The sequence below is a fragment of the Anopheles maculipalpis genome, chromosome 2RL (genome assembly GCF_943734695.1).
Source record: "Anopheles maculipalpis chromosome 2RL, idAnoMacuDA_375_x, whole genome shotgun sequence".
Classification (NCBI taxonomy): domain Eukaryota; kingdom Metazoa; phylum Arthropoda; class Insecta; order Diptera; family Culicidae; genus Anopheles; species Anopheles maculipalpis.
The window spans coordinates 83,570,214-83,596,160 of NC_064871.1; the positions used below are offsets into that span (position 1 = coordinate 83,570,214).

A 25,947-nucleotide genomic window follows, 5' to 3' on the forward strand; every position below is an offset into this window, starting at 1 on the left:
GTTACCAGAAAAACAGTTTAGAACGTTTTGAAGGTCATAACAATCGTTGACAGAGGAGACAAGATAAAAGATTTGAATGTCGTCAGCAGAATAAGTTTTATTCTGACTTTAAATCTTTCTTCTTCCAATATTTATTTTTATCATTTTCACAACGAGTTATAAATGTGGTGTGATCACTTAATTTAACGGTGAAAAGCTATTCAAACTCTGTTACGTCGTGCGAAAAAAAGAAAGAAAGAGACGATCAAAAACTCTGATCCAAATCAAGTTCAAGGTCGTTAAACTGGTTTTCAAGCTTCAGAATGAAGAAACACACACACACACAAGACAATGTATATTCAATATGTGTTATAAATTATGTTACCAAAACCTGTTTAATGTCCATATGATTGTGGTTTTCCAGTGGGTAAATACGGCACCGGACGAACATTCGCTGCTTGGCAGTGGTGAAGTGAAGACGTGCAGATCAGCACGACCAATTCGTTGCGTAAATGATCAGTTGGGTGAGATAAGGGAAGCAAACCATGCGTTATCAACTAGGATGGCTTTTTCTGCTGTCCAGTGCATTCGGCACGATGTGTCAAACGATTGGTGTGAATCGTTTGGTATGTGGAAGGCGCAAGTTTCGATCGGTTTACCTCATCCATAATGGGATCGATGCTAGAATCGGACACTGGCCGTGGCATGCTACCATTTTTCAACGAAAGGACAGTGAAGATGAGTACAGCTGTGGAGCAACCATCATTGACGAGGATACGATCCTTACATGTAAGTAGGCTGATACGAACTCAAAACCTAATTAGTGATCTTGATGTGTGTGTTTTATCTCTTAAAGCTGCCCACTGTGTCTTTGCCGCGAATAAATTGATCCCAGCGAATCGTCTCTCGGTACACGTGGGCAGTATTCTGCTCACAGACCCAGGCGAATACGAACAGGTGCACTGGGCGCGTGAAATCATAGTACATCCTGGTTTTAAGGCAAGAAGATTCGTGCACGATATCGCACTGATCAAGCTAGCAACAAACATCACGATGACAAAGTTCGTTCAGCCCGTCTGCCTGTGGACGATGGACAGCAATCAGGAGCTGATCGTGGGCAGGAATGGTACCGTGCTCGGGTTCGGTTTAACAGAGCTGGACAGGGTGTCGGAGCAGCTGAAGCAGGCCTCGGTGGGCGTAGTGGATACGTTGACCTGCATCGCTAACGATCGGGCAGCATTCGGTACGCAGCTTACGCCGGAAATGTTTTGTGCTGGTGGACAGGAGGGTGTGAGCGCTTGCAATGGTGACAGTGGTGGAGGATTGTTTTTAGAAATCGGAGGCAAATGGTTCGTGCGAGGAATAGTGTCATTCATTCCGACGCACAAAAAGACCGGTCTGTGCGATACGTCAAAGTTTACCGCCTTTACCGATGTGGCCAAGTATATGGGATGGATCGAGGAGTACATCAATCCGAACGTGCTCGTGTTCGACACGGACGACTATGATGTGGACTTTGAGGAAAAGCTTTCTTTGGTTGATTTGAGCACGTGTGGCGTTAGTTCGACGACATTTTTGGCTGAAAAACTGCGCTCGACTACACCTTGGCTGGGGAATGCCGTGCTGTATCCTAGCTTTTATAGCAGATGTGCCGTTACGCTTATTAGTGAATGGTACGCTGTTGGACCTGCAAGATGTTTCGAGAATTCTGTTAATGAGTAAGTAGCATCGTTTTAGTTTAAAACATCCGGATTCTAACAACACCCATTCCATTAATTTTATTCTCAAGGCTTCGTATTCGTATGGGAGATTATAAGGAGCAGAAAAACAGCACGTGCTTCGATCGTGACGGAACGACAGTGTGCACGACTCCATCGCAAACTTTGCAAATCCATCGAATAATCATACACCCACGGTACAACAGAAAACAGTTCACGGACAACATCGCACTGATTGAGCTGCTAACGCCGGTAGACACTACACAGCCGAACGCGAGACCCATCTGTCTGCCGATTGTTAAAGAGTTGTACACGAACAAAACCACCGACTTGTCCGTCATCAGCTTCTCGTCCAGCAATCGATCGTTCGAAGGAAAAGCCATCAACTACGTGAACGAATCGTACTGCCAGAGAGCTTTCGCTGGCGAGGGATTGACACTGAGCTTGAAGGAGAAACGCATCTGCGGATTACTGTCAGCTCAGGATCAGACCGATTGTGTGCCTCTGAAGACAGGAATGGCTTTACAGGAGCGAGTTAGCTACGGTGCCAGTGAACGATACGTTCTGCGTGGGTTCGATGGATTTGCTCTTACCTGCGAAAAAGAATCGGTACCGATTGTGTACATCAATTTGTATGCCTATCTCGATTGGATACTGTACAATATGAGGGACAATGAGTTCGACGAGTCAGCGGCCGAATCTACCATAGAGGCAAAGTGGAAGCGGCTGCAGCAGGAGGAGGGCAAAGAAAAGCTGCGTTCGTTTGATATGGAGTCCTGCGGTGAGAGCATCAGCGTGCAAGGAACTGCGCAGTTGTATACCTATATGCCGTGGATTGGTACACTGGAGGGAAATGAAGATCCACTAAAGTCGCCATCGAGACTAACGAGCAAGGTTGTGCTTATCAGTGCGTGGTACGCATTAGCTCCAGCTCATGCTTTCAGCAACAGGGTATTGTGGTAGGTGGCTATCTGTATTTCTTTTATTGTTGATTGTATAAGCAAATAACTTTGATGATATCTACCTATTCTTCCAGGCGTTCGATCACACTAGGTTATCACGATCGAATTTTGGAATTACGATGTGCAGTACTGGGATGTGATCCTCCTTACCAAGAGATTCAAATCAAACAGGTCCTTATTCATCCGGACTATGATGGGGCTGTGAATGTGAATAACATCGCCCTGATTGAGCTGATGGAGCCTGCGAATATGACCAAACCATTCATCAGTCCCATCTGTTTGCCGTTTATGCAAGAGTTTCAAACCAGTTCACCGATCGAGCTGACACTGTCGATGAGTCTGTTGGAAACTCGGCGAGTGATTCGATTGAGCGCGCTAAACTGTCAGGCACGGCTCATCCATCGAAGGCACTTTGTATTCAATCAAGAAATTCCAATGTGCGCTGATGAGTACGAGAGTGGCGCCGAACGGTTTGTAGATCATCCCGGTGCGGCACTGCAGGCCACTTTATTTTTTGCCGATCGCAAACGACACTTCCTGCACGGTATAAGCTTCCTGCTGGAGTCTACCAGAGCAGGAAATGCAGAGCTGCCTTACTTGTTCACCGATACCAGTCTGCATCTTGATTGGATATTGGAGGGCATGGATTTCGATCGGGAGCGTAATGTATCGTGGAACGATCGAATACCTGTTCCAAGCCGAATGAATCGTTTACCAGTACGATTGGCGCGATCCAAAGGAAGACTTTTGAATTTTAACACCTGCGGCCTATATTCGAACAATTCTGAAGAGAGCTTTGCGAGAGAACCATGGCTAGGTGTCATCGATGCTTGGGATCCCAAATCGAAATCAAACCAGTACACCGACTGCGCTGTAACACTGATCAGTGACTCGTATGCTTTGGGTCCTGCGCGCTGTTTAAACCATGAAGTTAACGGGTGAGTCTATACCAACAACTTAAGCGGATGTTGCATTCATTACAGTTTCTTTTGCCATTTTCAGATCATTTGTTGAGTTGGGCGGCTATAAAAGATATGTGCAAGATTGCAACGATGAAAATTGTAGAATACAGTCCATCCCGATCGAGAAGATCGTTCTGCACCCAAACTACAACCCAGCCAACCAGGAAAACAATATTGCACTGGTACAGCTAGCCACTCCGGCAGACATTACGAAAGATAACGTTAAGCCCATCTGCTTACCGGTTCAAGACGAGATCAGGAGTTATGATGTCTCTAGTATGGCGCTGAGTTCCCTAACATCGTCGTCAAGAGCTTACGTTACAAAATCGATCGGTGAGCGGTACATCGATTCGACCGAGTGTCAACGGCGGTGGGATGGATTGTCCGTGGAAATAGCTATAAAGAACACGACACTGTGTACTCTGCTGCCGAAAGGGCTCGGTTGTTACGATATAAGACCAGGCTTCGCGCTTCATACGACACACGATTTGGCGGGTAAAGCACGACGATTTCTTCGCGGCATCAAGACCGAGCAACCGGAGGGTTGTAGCGAGTACTATCCTATCGTCTATACGGATGTAGATTTGCATCTTGACTGGATACTGGAGAATATGAACGTAACGGGAAATGGGCAGACTTTAGAATACGATTTAACTGATCAACTGATATTTGTATAGGAAGGATTTACTTTCATTGGAATTGAAATAAATTCTAATATATCTGCCGACATGCGTAGAATATTTTTCGTTCAGTATTAGTTCTCTGCGTCCCAATTAGTACGGTTTTTAGCTCCATAATCAAGATCAAGGCCACACGCAAGACCGAAATTGGGAATTTTGAAGAACTGGTTCGCCCGATGTGTGGGCTGGTTCTTTAACCAGTTTTTGGACCGTAAGTCGTAAATGTGTTCGCCGTTTTGGGCTGTACGAGTTTGATGTATAAATAGATTTCGATCGTTACGTTGTAGCGGTAAATTAAGCCGGCATTGGGGTTTTTACAGAAATTTCGGAAATATTCACCCTTGTGCCGGGGTGTCCAGTTCTTCTTGATGCTGCACAAACACTGTTTGAAAACCAGTTTAAGCTGCAGGCAGGCAGATGTGTTACTATTAAGTCAACCCCTTCAAAACCAGTTGGCCAGTCCTTCTTTGGCAGTGGTGTAGTAAAGACGCAGCGTGTACTTTACGGAGAAGAGTGTTGAGCAGAAGAAAAAAATCATGTATTGGCAGCTGATAAGCTGTCTGATACTGTCCATCGTGTTCAGCACGGTGGCTGAAACGCTAGGGCCTAATCGATTAACTTGCGGCAAGCGTAAAGTGAAGACGATTCATCTGATTCACAATGGCATCGATGCAAAGCCAGGTCACTGGCCTTGGCATGCGGCCATCTTTCATCGTGTGCGCGGTAAACTGGAATACGCTTGCGGTGGATCAATCATCGACGAGGAAACCATACTTACTGGTATGTAAATGGAGATGGAGATTCCGGGTAGGTTGCCAAAAACTCAATCCACACCATCTCGCTACTCTTGACTCTAGCGGCTCACTGCGTCTTCCTGGACAGTGGCTTAATCGCGGAAGGCCGAATTGTGGTGCATGTCGGCGCTATTCATCTGACCGAAGAGAGTGAATTCGTGCAGCAGCATACAGTGGATGAAGTGATCGCCCATCCTGGGTACAACTCGAGTAGATTCATGAACGATATCGCACTGTTAAAGCTGACGAACAATATTACGATGACGGAATTCGTGCAGCCCGTCTGTCTGTGGACGATGGACAGCAATCAGGAGCTGATTGTCGGCAAGAATGGCACACTGGTCGGGTTTGGACTGAACGAGAAAGATGTTGTATCGGAAGAGTTGAAACAGGCTCCGATAGGGGTGGTGGATGCACTGACATGCATCAAAAGTGATCGTGTATCGTACGCCAATCAACTGACGTCGGAGATGTTTTGCGGCGGTGGACTGGAAGGCGTCAGCGCTTGCAATGGTGACAGTGGTGGAGGCTTATTCTTTAACGTTGATGGGAAATGGTTCGTGCGGGGGATTGTATCGTTTATTCCTTTTCGAAAAAGAACTAAACTTTGCGACGCTTCAAAGTACACTGCCTTTACCGATGTGGCCAAGTATATGGGATGGATCGAGCTGTACGTTAATGCGCGTGTGCTACTGATCGACACCAACGAGTTGGAGGTGGATTACGAGGAAAAGCTTCCCTTGTTTAACCTGAACACGTGTGGCACAAAGATGGAAACGTTTGACGCTAATGGTGAAGCGACGCCGTTACCTTGGCTTGGAATGGTCTTGAACAGTGCTCGCCAGTTTATGTGTGTCGTCACGCTCGTAAGTGACTGGTATGCCGTAGGTCCGGCAAGCTGTTTTGAAGATGGTGGCAAGGAGTAAGTAGAGCTTTTATGCATTGATACATTGCATGCATTGTTATCCGATCATCTTTATAGGTTAATTATTCAGTTTGGAGGATACGAAGAGCTACAAGAGCAGAAGTGTTTCGAGAAGGCTGGAACGACAGTCTGCACTTATCGGACACAAATGATGAACATTCAACAAGTGATAGTGCATCCCAGATTTACCAAAAACGCTATTTACAACGATATTGCACTGGTAGAGTTTCAAACCCCAGCAGACATCACGCAGCCGAACGTGAAACCCATCTGTCTTCCGGTAACGCCTGCACTGTACACCAACCTCACGACCAACCTGTCAGTGCTGACTGCATCTTCGCAAGAGCACACTTACCGAGACCAGATTGTGAAGGATGTGAATGTGAGTGTATGTGCCAGAGTATACAAACGTGCTGGACTGCCGGTGGAAGAGAGGAGCCTGTGTGTGACGGTTCCAGAGGAAGATTTATCAAAATGTTACACCATAGGTAAAGGCGCACCTCTTTACGAGCGTGCAACGGTCGATGGTGCCGAGCGGTTTATATTGCGTGGATTAGATATACTTGGCTTAACGTGCGCAAGTTCGATTAGTATTGTGAATGCTTATCTCGATCTCTACGCTTACCTGGACTGGATGCTGTACAACATGAAGCATAATGTGGTGCGTACTGCTGAAGCGGAAGCTGCCAACGCAAGCTTAGCAGAATGGATCGAGTTGCAGCAGGAACCGGGCAATGAGAAGCTGAAGCTGTTCGATATGGATACCTGTGGAGAGCTTGTTAAGGAAGCTGATCCTAGTACTATCATTCCCTGGATAGGAACGCTAAAAGTGATCGACAATTCCACTAATTTGCTAGCAACACCTGGCCAATCAATACTGAAACCCCAAGAGACGGCAAGCATTGTAGTGTTGATAAGTGAGCGGTACGCCTTGGCTCCGGCTCACGTGTTTAGTGAACCGACAACTTGGTAAGTTTCGGTCAAGTCATGTTCAAATCTGATGTCTGTTAACTTTGCTTTTATATTTTTATTCTCTTTCAGGCGATCAATTATCCTTGGTCTTACCCGGTACAATCCACTGTTGCAAATCGAGTGTGTGTTTCGAGCGTGTGAACCACCGTACCAGGAGGTGCAGATAAAAAATGTAACCATCCATCCCGACTTTAACACAACTTCCCATCTAAACAATCTCGCACTGATCGAACTGCTCGAACCAGCAAACATCTCGAAACCATTCATCCAGCCCATATGCTTACCGCTGACGGAGAGGTTTCGCAACAGCAGACCGTTAGAGTTGCTGCTGCCAACCTATATCTATTACGGGCAGAGCAATAAACTGTCGCCGCTGGATCGGGTCAACTGTGAGGAACGGTTTGCACAGGAGGGCGTCCTTATTTCGCTGACCGATCGGGCACGATGTGCGATTTTGGACAAAGACTATGGTGAAGCAGCAACGGTGAAATCTGGCACGCCCCTGCAAACCTTGGTGCAGGTTGGAGATCACCAGCGTTACTTTCTTGGTGGAATTAACAGTTTTAGGGATCTGGTTAACTACCAAAATCCGGCCTATCCGTATCTGTTTGCGGACATTAATTCGTACCTGGATTGGATACTGGACAACATGAAGCTTAATCCTAGCGAGGCTTCACCGACCGACGAGTCATCGCAGTTGGTTCCTGTGGTGCATCCTGAGCCAATACGAAACACATCACGAAGAAGACTGTTCAATTTCAACACCTGTGGTTTATACACGAAAGGAACCTCTCAGAGCGCTATCTATGAAGTGGAACCGTGGTCAGGATTCGTGTTTGCACTCGACCCAACGTACAATTCTACTTCGTTCGAAAGATGTGCTGCGGTGTTAATTAGCGAATGGTATGCTGTTGGTGTAGCGAGCTGTTTAGATCCGGGAAAGGAGTAAGTATCGATAGTTGTTAGCCTTATAAGGGTAGATTCTGAGTATTAATTAAATTTTTGGAACTCAGGTTGTTTGTACAATTTGGCGGATATATTAAATCAACAGGAAAGGATTGCTACGAGTACGAAGAAACGACAATTTGCCGACCAGAAACGCATCAAGTTCCGGTCGAGAAGGTTATAATTCATCCGAATTATAGCAGACCGAGCTATGCCAATGATATCGCATTGATACAAGACCAGACCGGCTGATATTTCGCAAAAGCACGTGAAACCAATCTGCTTACCCATTCTAGACGAGATTCGCAGTTACAACGTGTCTACGCTGGCTACAGTTACTTTCGGTGAAGCTCATGGTTCGTTCGTTTCTGCGAAGGTAGACGACAGATACATCAACTCGACGGAATGTCAGAGACGGTGGGATGGAATGGCGCTGAAGTTTCAGATCCAGAATACGAAGCAATGCAGCCTAAACAAGCGCGAAACTAGTGAAAGATGTACGGGAGACATAGTGGCTAGGCCAGGCTTTGCCCTTCACTCCACTCAAGAGCTGCTGGGAACACAGCGACACTTTCTGCGTGGCTTGCTTGTAGTTGAACCGAATCTTTGCAGTGTGTACTATCCGGCAATCTATACGGATGTGGATGTTTACATGGACTGGATACTGGAGAGCATGGATGAGACATTAAACACCTTAACAAGAACGTACAACTTGATGGAGAAGCTAGTGTTCATTTAAATACAATTGGGAACATCATGTAAAACGTTTCGGTTTTGTATGTGCGACTACGTACTTTAGATTGTTTTTAATTGATAAGTGAATTTTCGCTATCAGCACACTGCAATTCCACCACATATTTCATCTGTCAACTTAAGTCCTCAACTCAACTACATCAAAACTTTGTGACAAGTTGGGGGGATCAAAAAAACTCCCAAGAACGAATGATTGACAAAAAAAGACAAATTTGGCGTTTTCCTGCTAATCAACATAATTTATCTTTCCGGCATGACAGTTTTTCGGCAAAACGTTTCGGCGAATCGCAACAAACATGGACGAGCAACAGCAATAGCAAAGCATCCACCAAACTCCAAAACGTTCCCAAAAGTTATGGGTCTTTCGTCTAGACGGAACAAATGTTTCGACAATACCACTGTTACTGTCTTTGATTTTCCGACCACTGTTCCACCTAGCGTCGACAAAGAAACATTATCGACGGCACTTGAAGTTCGTCTCGGGCTTGGGGCTACCAAAAATCAGCAACCAAGGCAAAGATTCGATTCGGGCTAGCCCTGGGGGCGGAAGGACGAACTTTTGTTAGAGCATTAATTTATGTTACCGCCATTATTATGAGAACCACTCTCGACAAATCGAATCAATTCGTGCCAGGTTCACCTGAGCGTGTTCCGTTCGAGCATCCGTTAATACCATCCCGAAACACAAAGACGGCTTTTTTGTTTGCTGCTGTGTGTTTCGTTTTCCAACACCGGGTCACAACATTGGTCTTTGTTTTCGTGGAAAGCAAGCCTCAGCAGGAAATGGTACGAAATCGATCGCTGTAAACGGCAAGGTATCAATTTTCCGCCAGGAATATGTTCCGAACTGCATTCGAACGCTCGAAACAGTGAGTGATTTTGTACGTGAAAGGTGTGGAAATAATTGATATCATCGAAGACTGGTGGTCTATTTTTGCTTGCTTTCAATGGGAACTAAGAAGTTCTACGTGTTTCTAAGATAAAGTGAAACTTCTTGGTACCTGTAAGGTGTTTTTTTTTTGGATTCTTTCTGAACGCTGTCTGGGCAGTATGAAGTCTAAAAGTTTAGTCGTGACTCGATCATGAATGCAACGGTAGTAGTGAACGTGATTCAATCAAGAGTGACTCGAGTTTGGAGGCAGCACACGGTTCACGTGTCTCACGTACGCATTGGAACATGTGTCTGAGAAGAATGAGGAACTGCTTAGAGACTGAACGGCTCTATTAGAAAAGAATTTTTAAAAACAACTACAGGACTTGTAACATTGAGTAATTATTACACGAGCCAGCTGATCGGAACGATCGCTTTAATCCTATGAATTTTTCATTGAAATTTACTTGTGTCACAGCAACGTACACTGCTTCAAAGTGATTGTCCATCGGGTTTGCTCGTTCAAAACCCTTCGTAAAAGTTATTTTTGTCAGGCGGAAGGGATGCTTGTAGGCGCATTAGTAAATTTTTCAAAAATAAATGCCTATATTCAGGCGCATTTCGGTCCCCTCGGCACAGTGGATACCGATTATCGCTTTCATTATTTGTCTTTTTAATCTCTCAATCACGAGGCTATAAACGAGAGAGAGAGAGAAATCGGGAGAGAAAGACGCAAGGTGGCGACAAGAGTCAGAATAAAATAAATTGACAACTTTATGTGGTAACAGGCAACTCTTCCACGTGACAGACGGGTGATGTGCTTCTTCGCTTCGGGTGGGTTGGATGGAATAAATGAGCTCGGAAGTGCAATGGGAGCTATTTTTAATGAAACACATTCCTGTTCCTTCCATTTTGTGTGTGGAGATACGATAAAAGTTGGTTTACCAGACTGGAACGAATCGAATCAAACACATAAGGGGGACAGTAATGGCAAATCTATTTTTGGTAAAAGGTTATCAAGCGTGATAGAAATCCTTTCCTAACCTTTGGAACAATGAAGGAAGTTTCTATTACTAGTTTTTATTGAAAATTTCTTAGTGAGCATGTTCAGTTGTGTCCTGAAGTACATAGAGTTCATATCAACCACAAAGTTTTGTGAAAAGAAAATTAAATTCATCTCATCCAAACGGAACTATTTTCCATTAATTCATTTAATCATTTACCAGCACTAAATCAAGCTTTATTTCGAGTTGATTGAATCAACCCGCACAGTACAATAGAAAAATGCTATTTGTTGAACCATAAACAACACTCTCCTTAACGTTAGCTTGTCTCATTGCTGTCTAATGTACGAATGCTCCAATGGAGACGTTTAAATCTTGCCTTTTCTAACCATACTATGGAAGAAAGAGGAAAAAATAAGGGAGCAAAATGGAACAAGTCCCGATTGGGTAATATTTTTCCTTCTCAACAGTACGTTCCCGTACCGTTCACCGTACTGTGAACCCGTTCCGTGCGATACGTGTCCAACTGGGTCGTCTGGTAGGTGTGCAAGAGAGAGAGAGAGAGTGGGGTTGGTTTTTCTTGCAGCTTATAAGCTTTCGATTCATGAGCCGTGAATTGACCACCAAAGAGCTACCGAAGGCGCTCCGTAGTCGATGATGGCGATGATTATGATTATGATGGCAAGCTGTGTGCTGTCAGGGAAGTCTGGCAAGGACGTGTGAATACCAGCTACCAATAGACGACTTTCGACTGACTTTGACTTGGGACATGATATGATATGCAGACACCAATACAATCCTAGTTGTGTCGAAGAGTTTAACAGCATCACGGCAATTCTGACGGCATTTAAAGTGTTGCCAGTCGTAACAGTCACCGCTTCCTAGCGCACCTCGATTCCCGCCGTAAGATTAACTCGGATCATGTACATGTGGCAGGATCGTGGTGGGTTTTGTTCTTACCGATGTTTAGCAAACTAATGGCGACAGTGTGCACCGTACGTGAGGTGCATGAAATGTGTGATGCGAGGACCTGCCAAAGCGTCGCGCAAGTTCTGGCCGTGGACAAACATCGAACGCCAGATGCAGTTAATCGCTGCGTTGTGATTTCTGCGGTTTTTTTTTGCAGAATCCATTCTGTTGTTGTTCTCTTACGTGTTCGGGGTGTTGTCGAGTTGGCTTCCTTAACCTTTTAGACAGTCTGTCTGCTGCAGGGATGTTCACTTCCCGGAGGGGAACCAAATAATGCTTTGTTCTCGCTCGCTTGGTTGAGGGTGATTCCCGAGGGCACGATACAAAAGCACCGAGAAAGCGTTTTATCGTGTTCGGGCTAGAAAAAAAAAACTGATGGCGGAATGGTTGGTGTTCCCTAATGGCCGACAGTGAAAACAACGAACATTTAAAGTGTTAACTGGTGCGAAACAAGGAATCGGGGGCTGTAAAGTTTTAGAAAGTCACAGAGGTTAAGCTCTGATTAGATGAAGCTAGGAATTGAAGGTAACAAAAACTATTCCAAATTAGGTGTCTGAAGGTAGAAATACCAGTACGGATGTTGAAAAAGACAACCAGTAACTTGCACGTAAGCTGCAGGAAGCTGACAACAGCTTAGCTTCTATCCTGAAAAGAGCTTTACCGTCGAAAATGATTTTAATTGCAATTTGCCATTTTTTTTACACTCCTTACAATACAGGGAGATTAAATCAGGGTGCATTGAGTTGCGGGGTTGCTTCTAACTTTCTATAAATGCATTTTAATTCAACAAGGGTTTAATATAAAAGCACGGTCGGGATTCAAATCCCATCCGGATCGTTACCCCGTAGTGAGGATTGACTATCCAACTACGTAGTATTAACAAGTCTAGTAACCCATTACATGGCTGGCGTGACCTTAAAAGGTCGTTAAGCCAAGACGAATAAGAAGCAGAAGAAGAAGCAGAGAAGAAGAAACATTTTACTCGCGTTCTTAGATAAATCCTTGAGTTAACATCAATCATATTATTTGATTTGCATAACTTTAGGCGTAAACAATTATTTTAAACAAGAATTGTTTTAAAGGCTTCAATTTAAAATAATTAATGTTGTGTTTCGAATGTTTTTGAGAATAATTTTAAAGTTTGCATTAAATTAAGATCCCTCCATTAAGCGACCTTCATACTTCAATCTATGTTCCTCCAAAGAGTTGTTCCACTCCGAATGTGGGATTTGAGCGCTTTATGAGCAATATAATTTAGATTATTATTTTATTACCGCACTGTTTTTGCTTTATGCTTCTTGCAACACTTTACAATGCAGCACACACACATACACGTTCACACAAACACTCCACAAGTAAAAGATTTCCCCTTGCAGAGACAAATAAACACCCGCAAAGTGCATTGTTCTGCTTCAACGCAAACGTTCGCTAGCTCGTTTGCGATGCAAATGTCTCTTCACACATATCATAAACCACCGTAAAATTTCAATTTCACTCACATATTCGTGAACACACACACACACACTTACTTACAGCATCATTCGCGACTAGACGCTCGCCTCGTGAAAGGAAGAATCACGATGCAAATAATTATGTGCTCGAGGAAAGCTGCGCTTTATGGGAAGTTTCCGGTCGTATGAATTGCATTATGAAACCCACGGCTCCCGCTTCTCGTCGTGTGAATTTCCCTTGGGTGAGTGAAGCGAAATGTATCACCGTTCCATCAGCAATAACAGCCAGCGTCTGCAACGCACAGACACATTCACTAAGCGAACAATGCATGACACTTTATTTATGACATTTTGTGGGACACTTGTTCGGTGAGATGGAGTTTTGTTCATAAACTGTTGGAATTTGTACTATTCTGAGTATGGCTGTGTGTTTGGGATGGAATTAAGTGAAGAGAAGCATTTTTTTTTGGGAATTCATTCCATTCATTCCTTGCTTCGTTCTCGTTCTATCGTGCTCAACCGACTTTAATACGTTACTAGAAAAGCTTTACGCTGGCGGAACGAACCAAAACAGTCCGCATTTTAAATCGACCAATGATTTCTCGGTACTCGGTGCAAATCTGTACACCATCCATAGCCACACTGCCAATTACGCCAAGCGCGCACTTCTTTAACCATCTCAGCAGCGTGACAAATTCAATCCATCGCTTTGTCGTTGAAGGTTTCCTTAATTTATGAAGCTCTTCTTTGTCGTTTTTTGGTAGCTCAAGATTCCACCACAAGGCAAGAATGCCAGGAAAAACAAACCCCAAAGAAAACATGCTTCATCTATCCCCGGAAAGGTTCACCATCCTAAGGGCGGGAATGAAACTTGCGCTTGACCGAAAAGACTTTACAGCTGCTGGACCAAGGGCTACCCTGTCTGCCTCGTTCGGTTGCCCTTTAACACAATGGGGCGAAGATTTACGCCCGGTTTGGTCCTTCCGAGGAGTAGCAGCATCGTTTGGGCGAAACCTCGCCTGGGATTACTTACAGCGAAAGCCCTTGCGAGGGCAATCTGTAATCTCCGTAGCTAAACCGCCGCCAACAGTTCGCCGTCCTGCGTCGGGTCATTAGATTTCATGGTGTGTGTGTGTGTTTGTAAAAAAAAGAGGCTACGGTGGTGGTGGAAAGGAACGGGATTAGTGAACCATTTTTCGGGTTTTAGCCGGATGGATGGATGGACTCCGGATGGTCAGTGTTTATAGGAATGGATGGAGAACGGTCGCATGACTATCTGATTGCATACTGTTAGGGGCTGCTAGTGGGAAAGCTAGTTGAGAAATATGGTGCTGATTTACCGTTTAGTAGGAATGTTTTGTGAAGTATGTGAGTGCAAAGGGTGCACGGCCTTAAATGGAGAACATAACACTTTGCAGGAGCGTTTTATCATTGAACGATTTTGTTTATTGCAGTGTGCAAGTGCAGAGTGTTGAAAAGATTACGAGGAAATTATTCTTAATCAAACAGGGCAGTGAGAAATGTTTTACAAAATGGTCCTCATGATAAGTGAGCGTTAGATGTTAAATTATGCTAAAACTCATGGTCTCTCCGTCATTCAAACGCCCATTCCACACACATACACACTCAAACTATTTACTTGGAGATAATACAGAAAGATGGCTTTGAGCTTTGGATAAGGATTATGTCCAGCCATTCTTGATGAAATATGGTACTGCCTGTTACTGGTCATTTTATCAGCTTTGTCCACTCGATTTCCTTCGGATAGTGGCAGCAATCGATGATAGGCAGTGTTCCGTAAGCTGGTCGATGCAGCTGCAACTGGTACCTGCACAAGTGCATCGACAGGCATTCGCCAAATTTCTCCATTCAATCGGAACCATCGGTACGGAACGATTCCAATACTGATCTGAGAATAGGTAAATAATTCGTAATATATCCTACTCAACCGAGAAGTCTTGCCGAGGAATGTTGCGGAACAATTCCATCCCGAGCTATTCTTGGTGTAATAGAAATATATTCCTTCCTTCTAATTTATCCAACTATTGCAGGATACGGGCAGGGTGGAGAAACATTTCATTCGGTTGCTCAACTCAACGGCACTCCCATCCGGCACTGACTGCCTCGACAAGTGAACAGGATAAATCCCAACCCAAGCACAGAGTACGGACACACCAAGTGCAGCTAGATAATGCCCGTCCTGATAAGATGGCGTGCTAAAGTTGCCACTTCCTGCCAATGCCAGACACTCGGACCAATGTGACCCAATAGAAAAGGGAAAAGTTCTAGCTGTAACAGGGCGGGACGGGTAGATTGTGATTGGAAAAAGGGACCAAGCTTTTCCTGTCGATTGGGGTGCGATTATGGACACGGTTGAAGCGTAAATAAAGTGGCCTGATGGCTGCTCGGTCGGTCATCGGAAGTCGTTTCTGCCACTCGATCGGTCCCATGATGGCAAACGATTGCAGCGATGCTTTTGTTTTTCCGTTTCCTTCCTGTGCAACGAATTGACAGCGGTGCAGCCTTGTGGTTCAGAACAAGCACATCCACACGGAAACATCGTACATCGGAACATTCTTACCCAACGGTCCTAATAGTTTGGTGTCGATGGAAAGTCAGCACATGAACTACCGCTCGCTGCACTTTACTGCAGTACGATGCTGAAACAATGTAGAACGAAATAGGTGTATTTTTTCAGTGAGAGGAAGCAGAAAAAAGAGGCCGAAGCAACATTTCCTCAAGCAAGCAGCCGAAGCAAGTCCTCATTTCGCCGTAACTGCTATGGAGATTATAGAGAGATGCGAAACGTTAAAATTTATGTCGGTAAGCCGGTAAGGTCGTTTCGGTAGCTAAGAGTGCACCCAAAGACATTATAAAACCATTTTCCCAGAACTGAAACGGAGTTAAGCAGAGGTTAGCTGGAAATTGGATATGCGAAAGGATTTGTTATGAAACAAGCTTCGTGGTACTGTGACGATATTTTATTATTTTTTTTTTAAATGCATGATAAGTGTAACAGAAGCAAAACAAACTTTTTTTTTATTGAAATTTCATGTCGCAAAAATAGAAACGATATGAGGTGGAGACGCCCAGTACTTTATAATTTTGATGGAGACGCCTGGTGTTTTTCAATGAAAGTGGCTTGTGAAATAAATGTTGATAAAAGCACTACGATAGTTTTCATTCAATCCATCCAAATATTATTGGACAGGATATCCTTCCTTATATTTACATTTATCTGAACTTTGTAAAATCATACGCATAGTGCAACAAAGATATTGTTTCAGCTAGGTGATTGCCAATTAAAATTTATTCTGAACAACTTCCGTCACATCCGTGAACATAATTTCCAGGTCAATGGGCAGATTCTCAAGCAATGATGATCGAAAACATTCTCTACGATTGAGAGGGCTCATCGTTCACATTGGAAAAAGCTGCAACAGTGTATCAGTTGCAGCGGAGATATTATAAGCATTTATAATTAATCGCTGAATGTGAATGTGCTGTGCTGATAATAACGATTTGAATGACTTTCATACGAACGAGTGAAAATAAAATGCGTTTTCCTTTCTTTTGTAAATGCCATATAGCAGATACTGCTTTGATACAATGTCTGTTTTGTGCAAGAAGTTTCAGCCGTGTAATAAGTGTTTATTTAAATTGAATAAACTCAATTATCTCTTGGCCGATGCAATCAAACTAAAGTAAGCATGTCAGAGCAGATAAGAATGCTTCACATAGCTTCTTCTGCTTAACATCAAGATCGCTGATTTGATTCGCTTTATTCGAATCTAACGACACGAGCTAATCCTTTCAGATGAAATTAAAATTTTATCCGTTGGCGCCCGCCATCGTCGCTCGAATATTCGAATAATTGGATCTTTATGCATCAGAGAACTTTTTAGTGTGCAGTATCGTCGTGTGAGGATTATCTGTTAGCTTGTTTCACATAGTAATGCATTCGAAGAAAAATATCATATCGAATATCAATTCTTTGAAGCATAGCTTTTGCATAGTTTTTCGCTATTACCATACGCTACGCTTGATGAACTATATTTTCTCCCTCTCAAAACACGTCACTTTTCTTGTTGCATTCATTTGCAAAGCTTAATTCCGATCATCCAATAGTAGGATTTACATAATCCACCTCCAAACCCCGAGCAGTATTCAGAAGGTTGCAGCGTAATATTGTTGCCGCCAGATGCGTCATTCAAATTCACGATTCAAATTCATCCCTTTAGCCGAAGCGTTATCGTCATTAGAAACAGTGCCCGATAAAATTGGCTCCAGTGACAATCGAATAAGCTTTCGTACGAATTCAACCGGTAAGCTACCAGTTACGGGTGGAATGTGATCACTGTGACAACGTTTCCCTTATGCAAGCGACACCATCTCATCCATCATGCGCATCCGTTTGATTGAAGAAATGTTGTGCACTGAGTAGCGACCGTCCGACACGTGTGTCGTGTATCCGTTTTAAGCACAGCAACGCACGCATACACGTCCCCACAACTAGATGGGAGGGGTTTGTTTCGGCGAACGTAATTTAAGCATACGCTTAAGGGTTGAGACGAAATTTTGTAACTCTCGGATACCTTCGCCGGAAGATTGAAGTGGGAATGGAATAGCATTTTTTTTCTCTTTATGGTAGAAATTACGACGCCAAACTACGTCTGGTTTCGACCCTCGTTTCGTCACGCTTGACGGGTGACGATTGGTGTAGGAGGACGCACTAGAAAAGATGTCCCTTTCTTACCCTGAGCTGTGAAACGGTGTGGGGGAGAGAAGGTGACACGGTACGGGAGGACGGAAGGGAACTCTTGAAAATGTCATATTTTATGTATGCCATAATGGATGCCCTTGAGCGTCCAACGGCTCTTATAGTTTCAATTGTGTACGTCAGCATGAGCTTGAATTTCTCCTTTGCCGCTCATCGGCCCATAACAAGACAAACATACAATACAGCTGCTTGTATAAAAAAAAAACTCCTAAACCTGCAGAGGGTCTGTTTGTTGCCATGGGACTCAAAACTAGCGATGATTGTCATAATCGAGCTGCTGTGCTAATCCTTCGAGGTGACGAATGTTAACTTTCCCATCGAAGAACGAGGCTAGATGGTTTAGAAAGCTAGCTTTTCTATTGAAATTATCAGGCTCAGAGATTATTTGCATTCAGTCTGTCACGACCTCGAGACGTTCTGACAATTGTCATTTGAACAGCGGTGGAACAGAAATAAGCAAGCACACACCAGTGAAACTGCTCAATCTGAATCATTCGTGCAGGATTTCGTCTCTTCGAAGTCAGATAACACAGACAATATGACAAAAAATTAGCCTGTATTCCTTCTAACACGGTACGCTACGGTCTACAAGGGACGTTACGTAAAGCAGCTTTTTCCGGGACACGCTTAACATGACGGTCGAATGATTTTGACAGTTTGGTTGTGTTTCTAATGGAACACGGGTTTGAGAGCAACAGCCTCACACACAGATGGAGGCGCCTGGTACGAAGCGATGGAGGCGCCCGGTAGTGCGAGAACCGTAAATGTGTTTTTCATCGTTTGATAATTGACAAACTTTGCTTTTCTTGGAAAATATCATCGCCCCCAGCGCGTAGGAAAGGCTCGCCGAGTGAATAACCGAACATTTTTGACCTTGATAAAATGTACGCTCTTGTGGCGTCTAAATTACTCGGAACACATTTACTCTTTAATCTCGAGCTTTAGGGCCAATGAATACTTAATGTGCGATGGCATAAGTTCAAAGAGATGAGGCGAGGGTTTTTTTTTGGCGATCTCCTGTTCATGACACACCCTCAATGGAATATGGTACCATGGTTTTCCCGGTCGTAGTAAATATTATCATATGCTACGCAATGTATTCTGTGGGCAAATACCGCTCCGAATTCGGAAGAAGTGATACAGCACGGTGCATGCAGCAAACCCTTCCCTGTTTGCCCACCTAACCCCTGTTTCGATTTGATGTTTGCGGTTAAAACAAAATAAAACAGGCAACAACAAAAAATGCCATCAGCATACGACCCATAAATCGGAATAGCCACGGACATACCGAGAAACGGAAACGTGCGAGTGCAACGGTTTGCTCTTTTTTTTTTTCGTAAACACTTCGGTACCAGTGTTTGATGGGACATTTTACAACGTACAATTTCTTCTTATCGAACGATGTAGAATCTTTTTGTGAAAATTTCGCTTCTCTTAGCATGCAAACAAAGATCAAGGGTTATTTTATTCCGGTATGATTTTCACTGTCCAGCGATAAAAATTCAGATGACAGGAAAGGAATTTCGATGCAAAGGAATCTTTAAGAAATGCGCCGTTCTATGTAGGGTACAGGTTCCTCCCGGGGCGCAGAAAAGGGGAAGATGTTGGGAAATTTATGTGTCTTTATTTAAATTTTCTTTTCTAAAAAAAAAGCAAGCAAATGGAAAAGGAGAGGCAAGTGGGTAATAAAAAGCTGCACATTTTGTACCATTTGCTGTCCATTGATTTTGTTTTTAGTTTTGCTCGTTCTTTTCCCACTTTTCTCTGCATGCAGCCCCGTACGATCGGGGTGAGAAAACTACTGCAACAAGCTGTTACGGTTACTAGCTACACTAGCGGAGCAACTTTTCCGTCAACGAAGTGTGGGAAATGATCCAACCGTTTGGGGATTTGCAGAAAGACACACACACACTCAGTGCGCCCTTGTGTCGTGCAGTTTCGCATCTGTCGGAAAATGCCATCGGACGCAGCGAGTTACGCAGCAGCAAGCGGACAACACTTTGCATCCCATCGCCATCGCAGCAATGGCATCATAAATTGTTCGGTAATTTGTTCCGTAGTGTTTGCGCCAAACGTGCCAACATAATTTGTGTGTATGTGTCCCGTACGCGGCACGAAAGCACCGAGGAAGGTGGTCGACGATGGTAGATAATCAACCGTTTTGTTTCGGCATCATTGTTTCGCTGGTCTTTTATGGGACGGTTCGGTAGCATCCCGGCAGTGCTCTGTGATCACCACCGCTTGCTAAAAAGGGTGAAAAGTTGTGAAGAAAACCGGGATCCTCCAAGCATAACGTGTGGTTCAACAAATTCAACATGATGTTAGGGTAAAACTTTAGTGAGCGTGTGGATAGCTTTGCTAGGTAGATTGGCATCGTACATGTGTTTTGGGTCTTTGTTTATTTATGCTCTACAACAGAGAATTATTGGCTCTTGCTGTCGCTGGGAGAATTTATTTGCTTCAAAAGTGATAGTTTCGATAATTCTCAAATCTTAAGAAAATTATTTCAATGGTGTGAAGAAATGAATAAATAAATAAAATAATTGATTGATGAAAAATAAATAAATGTTCTATTGTATCAATGAATAACTAATTTAATGAAAACGCTGGAAAAATACAAAACCTGGAAACCTGGAAATGAAAACGCTGGAAAAATACAAAACCAAATTCTTTTTTTAACTACAAACAAATTTAAACAAATCAATGTAAAAAATCTAAATAAATCTATATCGGAACAAACTCCAGTGAGCAGAACTAAGCAGAAAAATGCCACCTTAAGTCTTCCATTTCATTGCATTCATTGAGCAAGGGTACGTTTGCGCCACGGAAAACCCTGAAACGATCCTTAACTCGAACCCTGACAGCAGACGACATTGATAAGATTTTCTCCGTAAGCTTCTATCAACAGAATTTTGTGCTTTCTCGTGAAGATTCCATACCGGGATTCTCCCGTACAAACGATACAGAAAACATATATTCCACCAATCGACTGACGATTGGAAAACCGTAGTGCAATGTTTCGGACACCCACTGGAGCACGATAAGTATGAAACTGTGCGCGCGAGAACTCTACCCTAGGGAAGAAAGGCTAGAAAGGTTAGCGTACCGGAGGAACAAAAAACGAGTGTAAATTCTTGCGATTTGCCACTGCTCGCTAACTATTTTCGGGCGAACTACCGTTGCCGGTACGGTTGAATGCGCCAAAAGAAGCGAAGGATCTATCCCGGTGTATGTTCTATTTCATCTGCACTAGCTATTAGAATGGTTTTCGAGATGAGCAGAGTTGGTGATGCAGCTGGAGCTATTAGTGCCGCTGCAATAGTTCCTTCATTCGGTGGAAATGTGATGAAATGATTGGTGCATCTGGCGGTCGAATGCGAAACAAAGAATGGTTTTATGGTTCGTTAGTAGGAGGAACTCCAATAAGGAAAGCAGTCCATATGGATCGGCAGGGCAGGGCAGGACCGGGGTTCAAAACCCATCCGGGCCGTTCCCTCGTAGTGTGGATTTACTATTCAACTACGCGTTAAGTCTAGTAAACAATTATGACCTTCCTCAAAGACATCAACTGTAGAAGACACCTCCATATAATTCCACAAAAATGGAATTAACTTAAAGTAGGGAACAATTAAACGAGCATCTCCATTAGCTGATTCGTCACGTGCAGCACTACCCGTCAGGAGCAACGTTTCACTGGTGCGGTCGCGTGCGCGAATCGAAAGTGCATCGTGTGACTTTGCTCGCGAGCCACTTGTAATGTCGCCCTCGACCGTGAGAACGTGACTCGAGCGAACGCCTAAGGTCATGGCAAAAACCACACACAAACGACACCGGCACTGCCGGCAACACGAAAAGCACATTTGTCTGAACTGGTCTGACCCAAACGGGGGGAGTCGGTGGTCGTTCGTTCTTTGTCCGCGTTGTCGGGCAGGGCAGGGTTGGGTTGTGTGCACTCGTGCAACCAGGGGGCAGCTTGATAAACAAAACGAGCTAGTACTGCACCGTGCCCGTGGTGGAAGGAACGCCGAACTTACTCGCTACAATCGAGTCGATGAAAGGAGAAAACGTCAGACATGCGCACGAGCGAGGTTCGCCACCGATCGTTGGGGAAAAAGGACATTTTCGCCGATAGGCGAACAGATGAATGAAAGTAAAAGTGTCTAGATAAGGGCTATGCTGCCGGCAACTGGTACACGGAAACAGGTGGCAAGCGAAGGTTTTTTTTTGTCAGACGCGTCCTACGACAACAGTTTGCGAGTGGTTGTGTGTGTGTGTCGGCACCAATACCGGTACCGTTCGTGTCACAGATGGAACATTGCTGCATCTCGGAAGCTTCTGCCAAACAATCCGTTCAGTTCGCGTTTGGACGCGCTAGTGAACGGTTGGGAAAAGTTCCCCTCAACGCTTTCCCGGGAAAAAAAATATTCGAATTTAGGAAATTGCGCACATTGCATCAAGAAACGGTAACATCCAAGTATGGACAGTGTTGAGTGGTCTACGAACAAGCATTAAGACAGCCAGACATGCAGACAAGTGTTTCGTGCTACGGTGCAAACAAACAAACGCTGCTAACGAGTGGCAGGTGCAGCTACCGAACCGGCAATCGGAAGATGAGTTATGAATTAAACACGCCGGAAGGTGTGTAAACACGCGTCAATATAAATTCCTTCCCAGCACGGACAACCGCGTGGTGAGTGAGTTTGTCCGTCACGCGGTTTCGCAACGGTAATAAAAATCCGCCCTCTACTGGACCGCCCGGACTGTTTGTTTATCGGATGCTGGCCAGTTGCTGTGCAGTGGTCACTCCCAGCGGGTCAGATGAAGATGATTCAATAGCTTAGTGTTTCGATGAAACAGCAGACGGTGAAAATCACGTCATATTGGTTCGAACCTACCCGGGTTCGTATGACGACGCACCGGTGTGAATGCTACGGAATGACACTTTAATGAGATTCGGCAAAATCTTACACCTCCTGTGGTACCGTCTGTGTTGGGGATTCTAAAAATAATACACACACACACGCACACCCGATGAGTTGACTTCGTTAAGGAAACCGAGACAGTACTCACCGATTGCAAATGGTATCGCTCGGTATGCGCCCAGCGAGTCAGAAACAATGTGCAAGTGTAGTTGACAAGCTTCTCCAAGCCGAAACGGGATTGTGAACACGCTCTTCCTGGTTGTGAAAGCTGTGTGTTGGAAAAATAATTCTCAACAGCGTTGGATACATTGTGTGCGAGTGTGACTTTTTTGCTGGAATAATTTTGCTCTGAGGGTCTGAGGGTATTGAGGGCAGGAAAGCTCTGTTTGTCTGTTGCGCCCTTCATCGTTCGCAAAAAAAAAAGTACAAGGATTCGAGGATACGGCCAAATGAAAACTGTGCACGGTTGTATGCGTTTGTGAGTTGGGAAAAATATCCCTTTCCGGAGAAGATCAAGGGGGGAAAAGGTGGCAACAAAAATCTCCTGCTTGAAAGTGAAGTGTCTGCCCAGTGTACGAGTGAACATATCTAATCGAAAGTGACTGCAACTCGGCAACGGTTAGTGTTTGTGTGTCCGACATGTGAAGTAACGCTGGTGGAACGAGTCAAATTGGAACTGGGACACTGGTGTCTCGCCCATCCTCACCGTACAACGAGACGACAGACGAGCGTCGTGTAAACGAAAAAGGGACATGCCTTTTGCCTGTGGAATAAATTAGCAACTTCAACTGCACGCCGCCATACTTGCAACACACCTGGGCAAGTGGCCGACCATGGACTGGAACGGCACAACGGCCAGTACCGTTGATCTGCTAGTGTCCGCCGGCACCGTTGCCCTATCGACGTTGGCTCCGGGTACAGCCGTACCGCCAGATCTTGTCTCCTCCTCCTCCTCGTCCTCCTCATCCGGCACCGCTGCAGGGACCGATAGTACCAGCATGACAGTGTCCGCGAGTGATATTACGATAGCGGCATCCGCTGCCCACTATCACGGTGGCATACCGTTTCCTTCCGAGCTGCTAACCTTCCTGCGGCAAACCACCACAATCGCTTCTTCGTCCGCGTCCGCCCCATCGATGCCTTCGCTCGGTGTTACGAACTTTTCCACCTTTCTCAGCAACATCACACTCCGCGCACTGACAGCATCGGGTGGTGGTGGTGGCGGCGTTGGTATCGGTAGCGGTCCCGGTGGTACAAGTTCGGCCGAGTTTACCGCAAATCTGTCCCGCCGCTTTCCACACCATCCGTTCTTTAGTACCTTTTTCAATGATTCCGCCCTGGACATATGTCCCTCGATCCAGATGCCGGTGGGGAATGTGATTTCGATGATACTGTACGCGCTGGTTGCGATTGTCGGGCTGTTTGGCAACACGCTCGTTATCTACGTTGTGTTGCGCTTCTCGAAAATGCAGACGGTTACGAACATGTACATCCTGAATCTGGCCATTGCGGATCAGTGCTTCCTGATCGGCATACCGTTCCTGATCACGACGATGCATCTGGGCGAGTGGACGTTCGGGAATGCGATGTGCAAGGCGTACATGGTGTCGACCTCGATCACCCAATTTACGTCGTCCATCTTTCTGTTCATCATGTCCGCGGATCGGTACATTGCGGTGTGCCATCCCATCTCGTCACCGCGCTTCCGGACACCGCTCGTGTCGAAGGTGGTGTCGGCGATCGCGTGGACCGCCTCGGCCCTTATAATGCTCCCGGTAATGCTGTACGCTAACACGATCGATCGCGAGAAGGGCAAGATGTCGTGCAATATTATGTGGCCATCGGAAACCGGTGCCAACTCTGGCTCTACCTTCACACTGTACTCGCTCATACTTGGTTTCGCGATACCGCTTACGCTGATCCTGATGTTTTACTATCTCGTCATTCGGAAGCTGCGCACGGTTGGACCGAAATCGAAATCGAAAGAGAAGAAACGATCCCACCGGAAGGTGACGAAGCTTGTGCTGACCGTTATCACCGTGTACGTGCTGTGCTGGTTACCGTACTGGATTTCACAAGTAGCTCTCATCAACTCGCCGCCGGACATTTGCAAATCGCGGCTAGAGATCACGGTGTTTGTGCTGGTCAGCTGGCTCGGCTACAGCAACTCCGCCATGAACCCTATACTGTACGCCTTTCTGAGTGATAACTTTAAGAAAAGCTTCCTTAAAGCGTGTACGTGTGCCAAGGGCAAGGAAATTAACGCACAGCTGCAGATTGAAAACAGCTTCTTTCCCCGGTTCGTTCGCAACCGTGGCTCCGAGCGGGGTAACTCCACCAAGGTCCTGCAGTCGAACAATCGGCCCAACAACCGGGCCGGTGTACCAGCAGACGCCCAGGGCAATCCGCAGCATCAACAGCAGCAGCAGCAGCAGCAACAGCAGCAACAGCATCAGCAGCCGCACCAACACCATCAATCGAACGACGCGCTAGCAAACAATGGCAACGTTTGCAATGGGAACAATAACAGCTCGCAGGCAGGTACGGCTAATGGGAAAAGTGCCGGTTACCAGAACGGTGGCATGAGCTCGGATCAAAGCTCCATCGTCCGTGGCTGCGGTCCATCAACGAGCGTAACAACGATCCAGTCGTCGTCCGCCCGCCCATCGGTTGCCGATCAGCCACCGTCCACCCTAGCACCGATAGTGCCAATTTCGAGCCGTGCGCTGGACACCGGGAACGATGGTTCACCGGCGGCCGGTTACGGTCGGCCACCGGTACTCCACACGGACCTGTAAAACCTGTCCCGGACCGGTCGTGTTGTTGGACTTTGCAAAACGAAGCAAGCCTCCGTCCGCTGTGCTCGGTGCGTGCGATGGGTGTCCTACCGGCATGTGGACACCTCGTTTCAGAAAATAATGTAAGTAGCTCATGGGGACACTGCTGCAAAGCAGCAAAGGAAAAAAAAGCGTCAACGTGACTCGCACTCCGGATAGGGCGACTCATCTCGGACAGTATTTATCTTGCTTCGGTGCCGGATGTGATGATGATGACGATAAATTCCCATTACTCCGTAGGGGGACACTGCATGTGACCGTTCCAATTGCTTTTGCAAATGTTTGCGACAAACATTTCAACTACAACTGAGTCACTGTTGTAGTTTGGACGCTTCGATTCTCTCCCCCAAGGTCTCCTATACACATCCAGCAGTTTGACAGCTGTCCATTATCCTGCTGGGTCATTGTTTTGCCTTTTGATAG

The 25,947-nt window shown here is 45.3% G+C and overlaps 3 protein-coding genes across 3 annotated transcripts; all 3 read left to right on the forward strand.

Moving 5' to 3' along the window:
* Window positions 1-524: 524 nt before the first annotated feature.
* On the forward strand, window positions 525-4,298 carry LOC126567821 (uncharacterized). The gene is made up of 5 exons (XM_050224129.1): window positions 525-768; window positions 836-1,697; window positions 1,769-2,656; window positions 2,734-3,597; window positions 3,662-4,298. Exons 1-5 carry the CDS (start codon window positions 525-527, stop codon window positions 4,296-4,298), a joined length of 3,495 nt encoding a protein of 1,164 aa, XP_050080086.1.
* A 539-nt stretch (window positions 4,299-4,837) lies between these two features.
* Window positions 4,838-8,684, forward strand: LOC126567816 (uncharacterized). The gene is given in 6 exon segments (XM_050224125.1): window positions 4,838-5,081; window positions 5,159-6,017; window positions 6,078-6,989; window positions 7,062-7,937; window positions 8,006-8,173; window positions 8,175-8,684. Coding segments are annotated over 6 exon segments (3,561 nt in total). The 3' UTR covers window positions 8,677-8,684.
* Window positions 8,685-23,520: 14,836 nt separating this feature from the next.
* On the forward strand, window positions 23,521-25,485 carry LOC126567973 (kappa-type opioid receptor-like). Its single transcript, XM_050224358.1, has one exon. It carries the CDS (start codon window positions 23,521-23,523, stop codon window positions 25,483-25,485), a length of 1,965 nt encoding a protein of 654 aa, XP_050080315.1.
* The last annotated feature ends 462 nt before the right edge of the window (window positions 25,486-25,947 follow it).

Coding starts and splice junctions, on each gene's coding strand:
- LOC126567821 (XM_050224129.1), top strand. CDS start 525: ATGCGTTATCAACTAGGATGGCTTTTTCTGCTGTCCAGTGCATTCGGC. Junction 769..835: donor CGAGGATACGATCCTTACAT/GTAAGTAGGCTG, acceptor TATCTCTTAAAG/CTGCCCACTGTGTCTTTGCC. Junction 1,698..1,768: donor TTCGAGAATTCTGTTAATGA/GTAAGTAGCATC, acceptor TTTATTCTCAAG/GCTTCGTATTCGTATGGGAG.
- LOC126567973 (XM_050224358.1), top strand. CDS start 23,521: ATGGACTGGAACGGCACAACGGCCAGTACCGTTGATCTGCTAGTGTCC.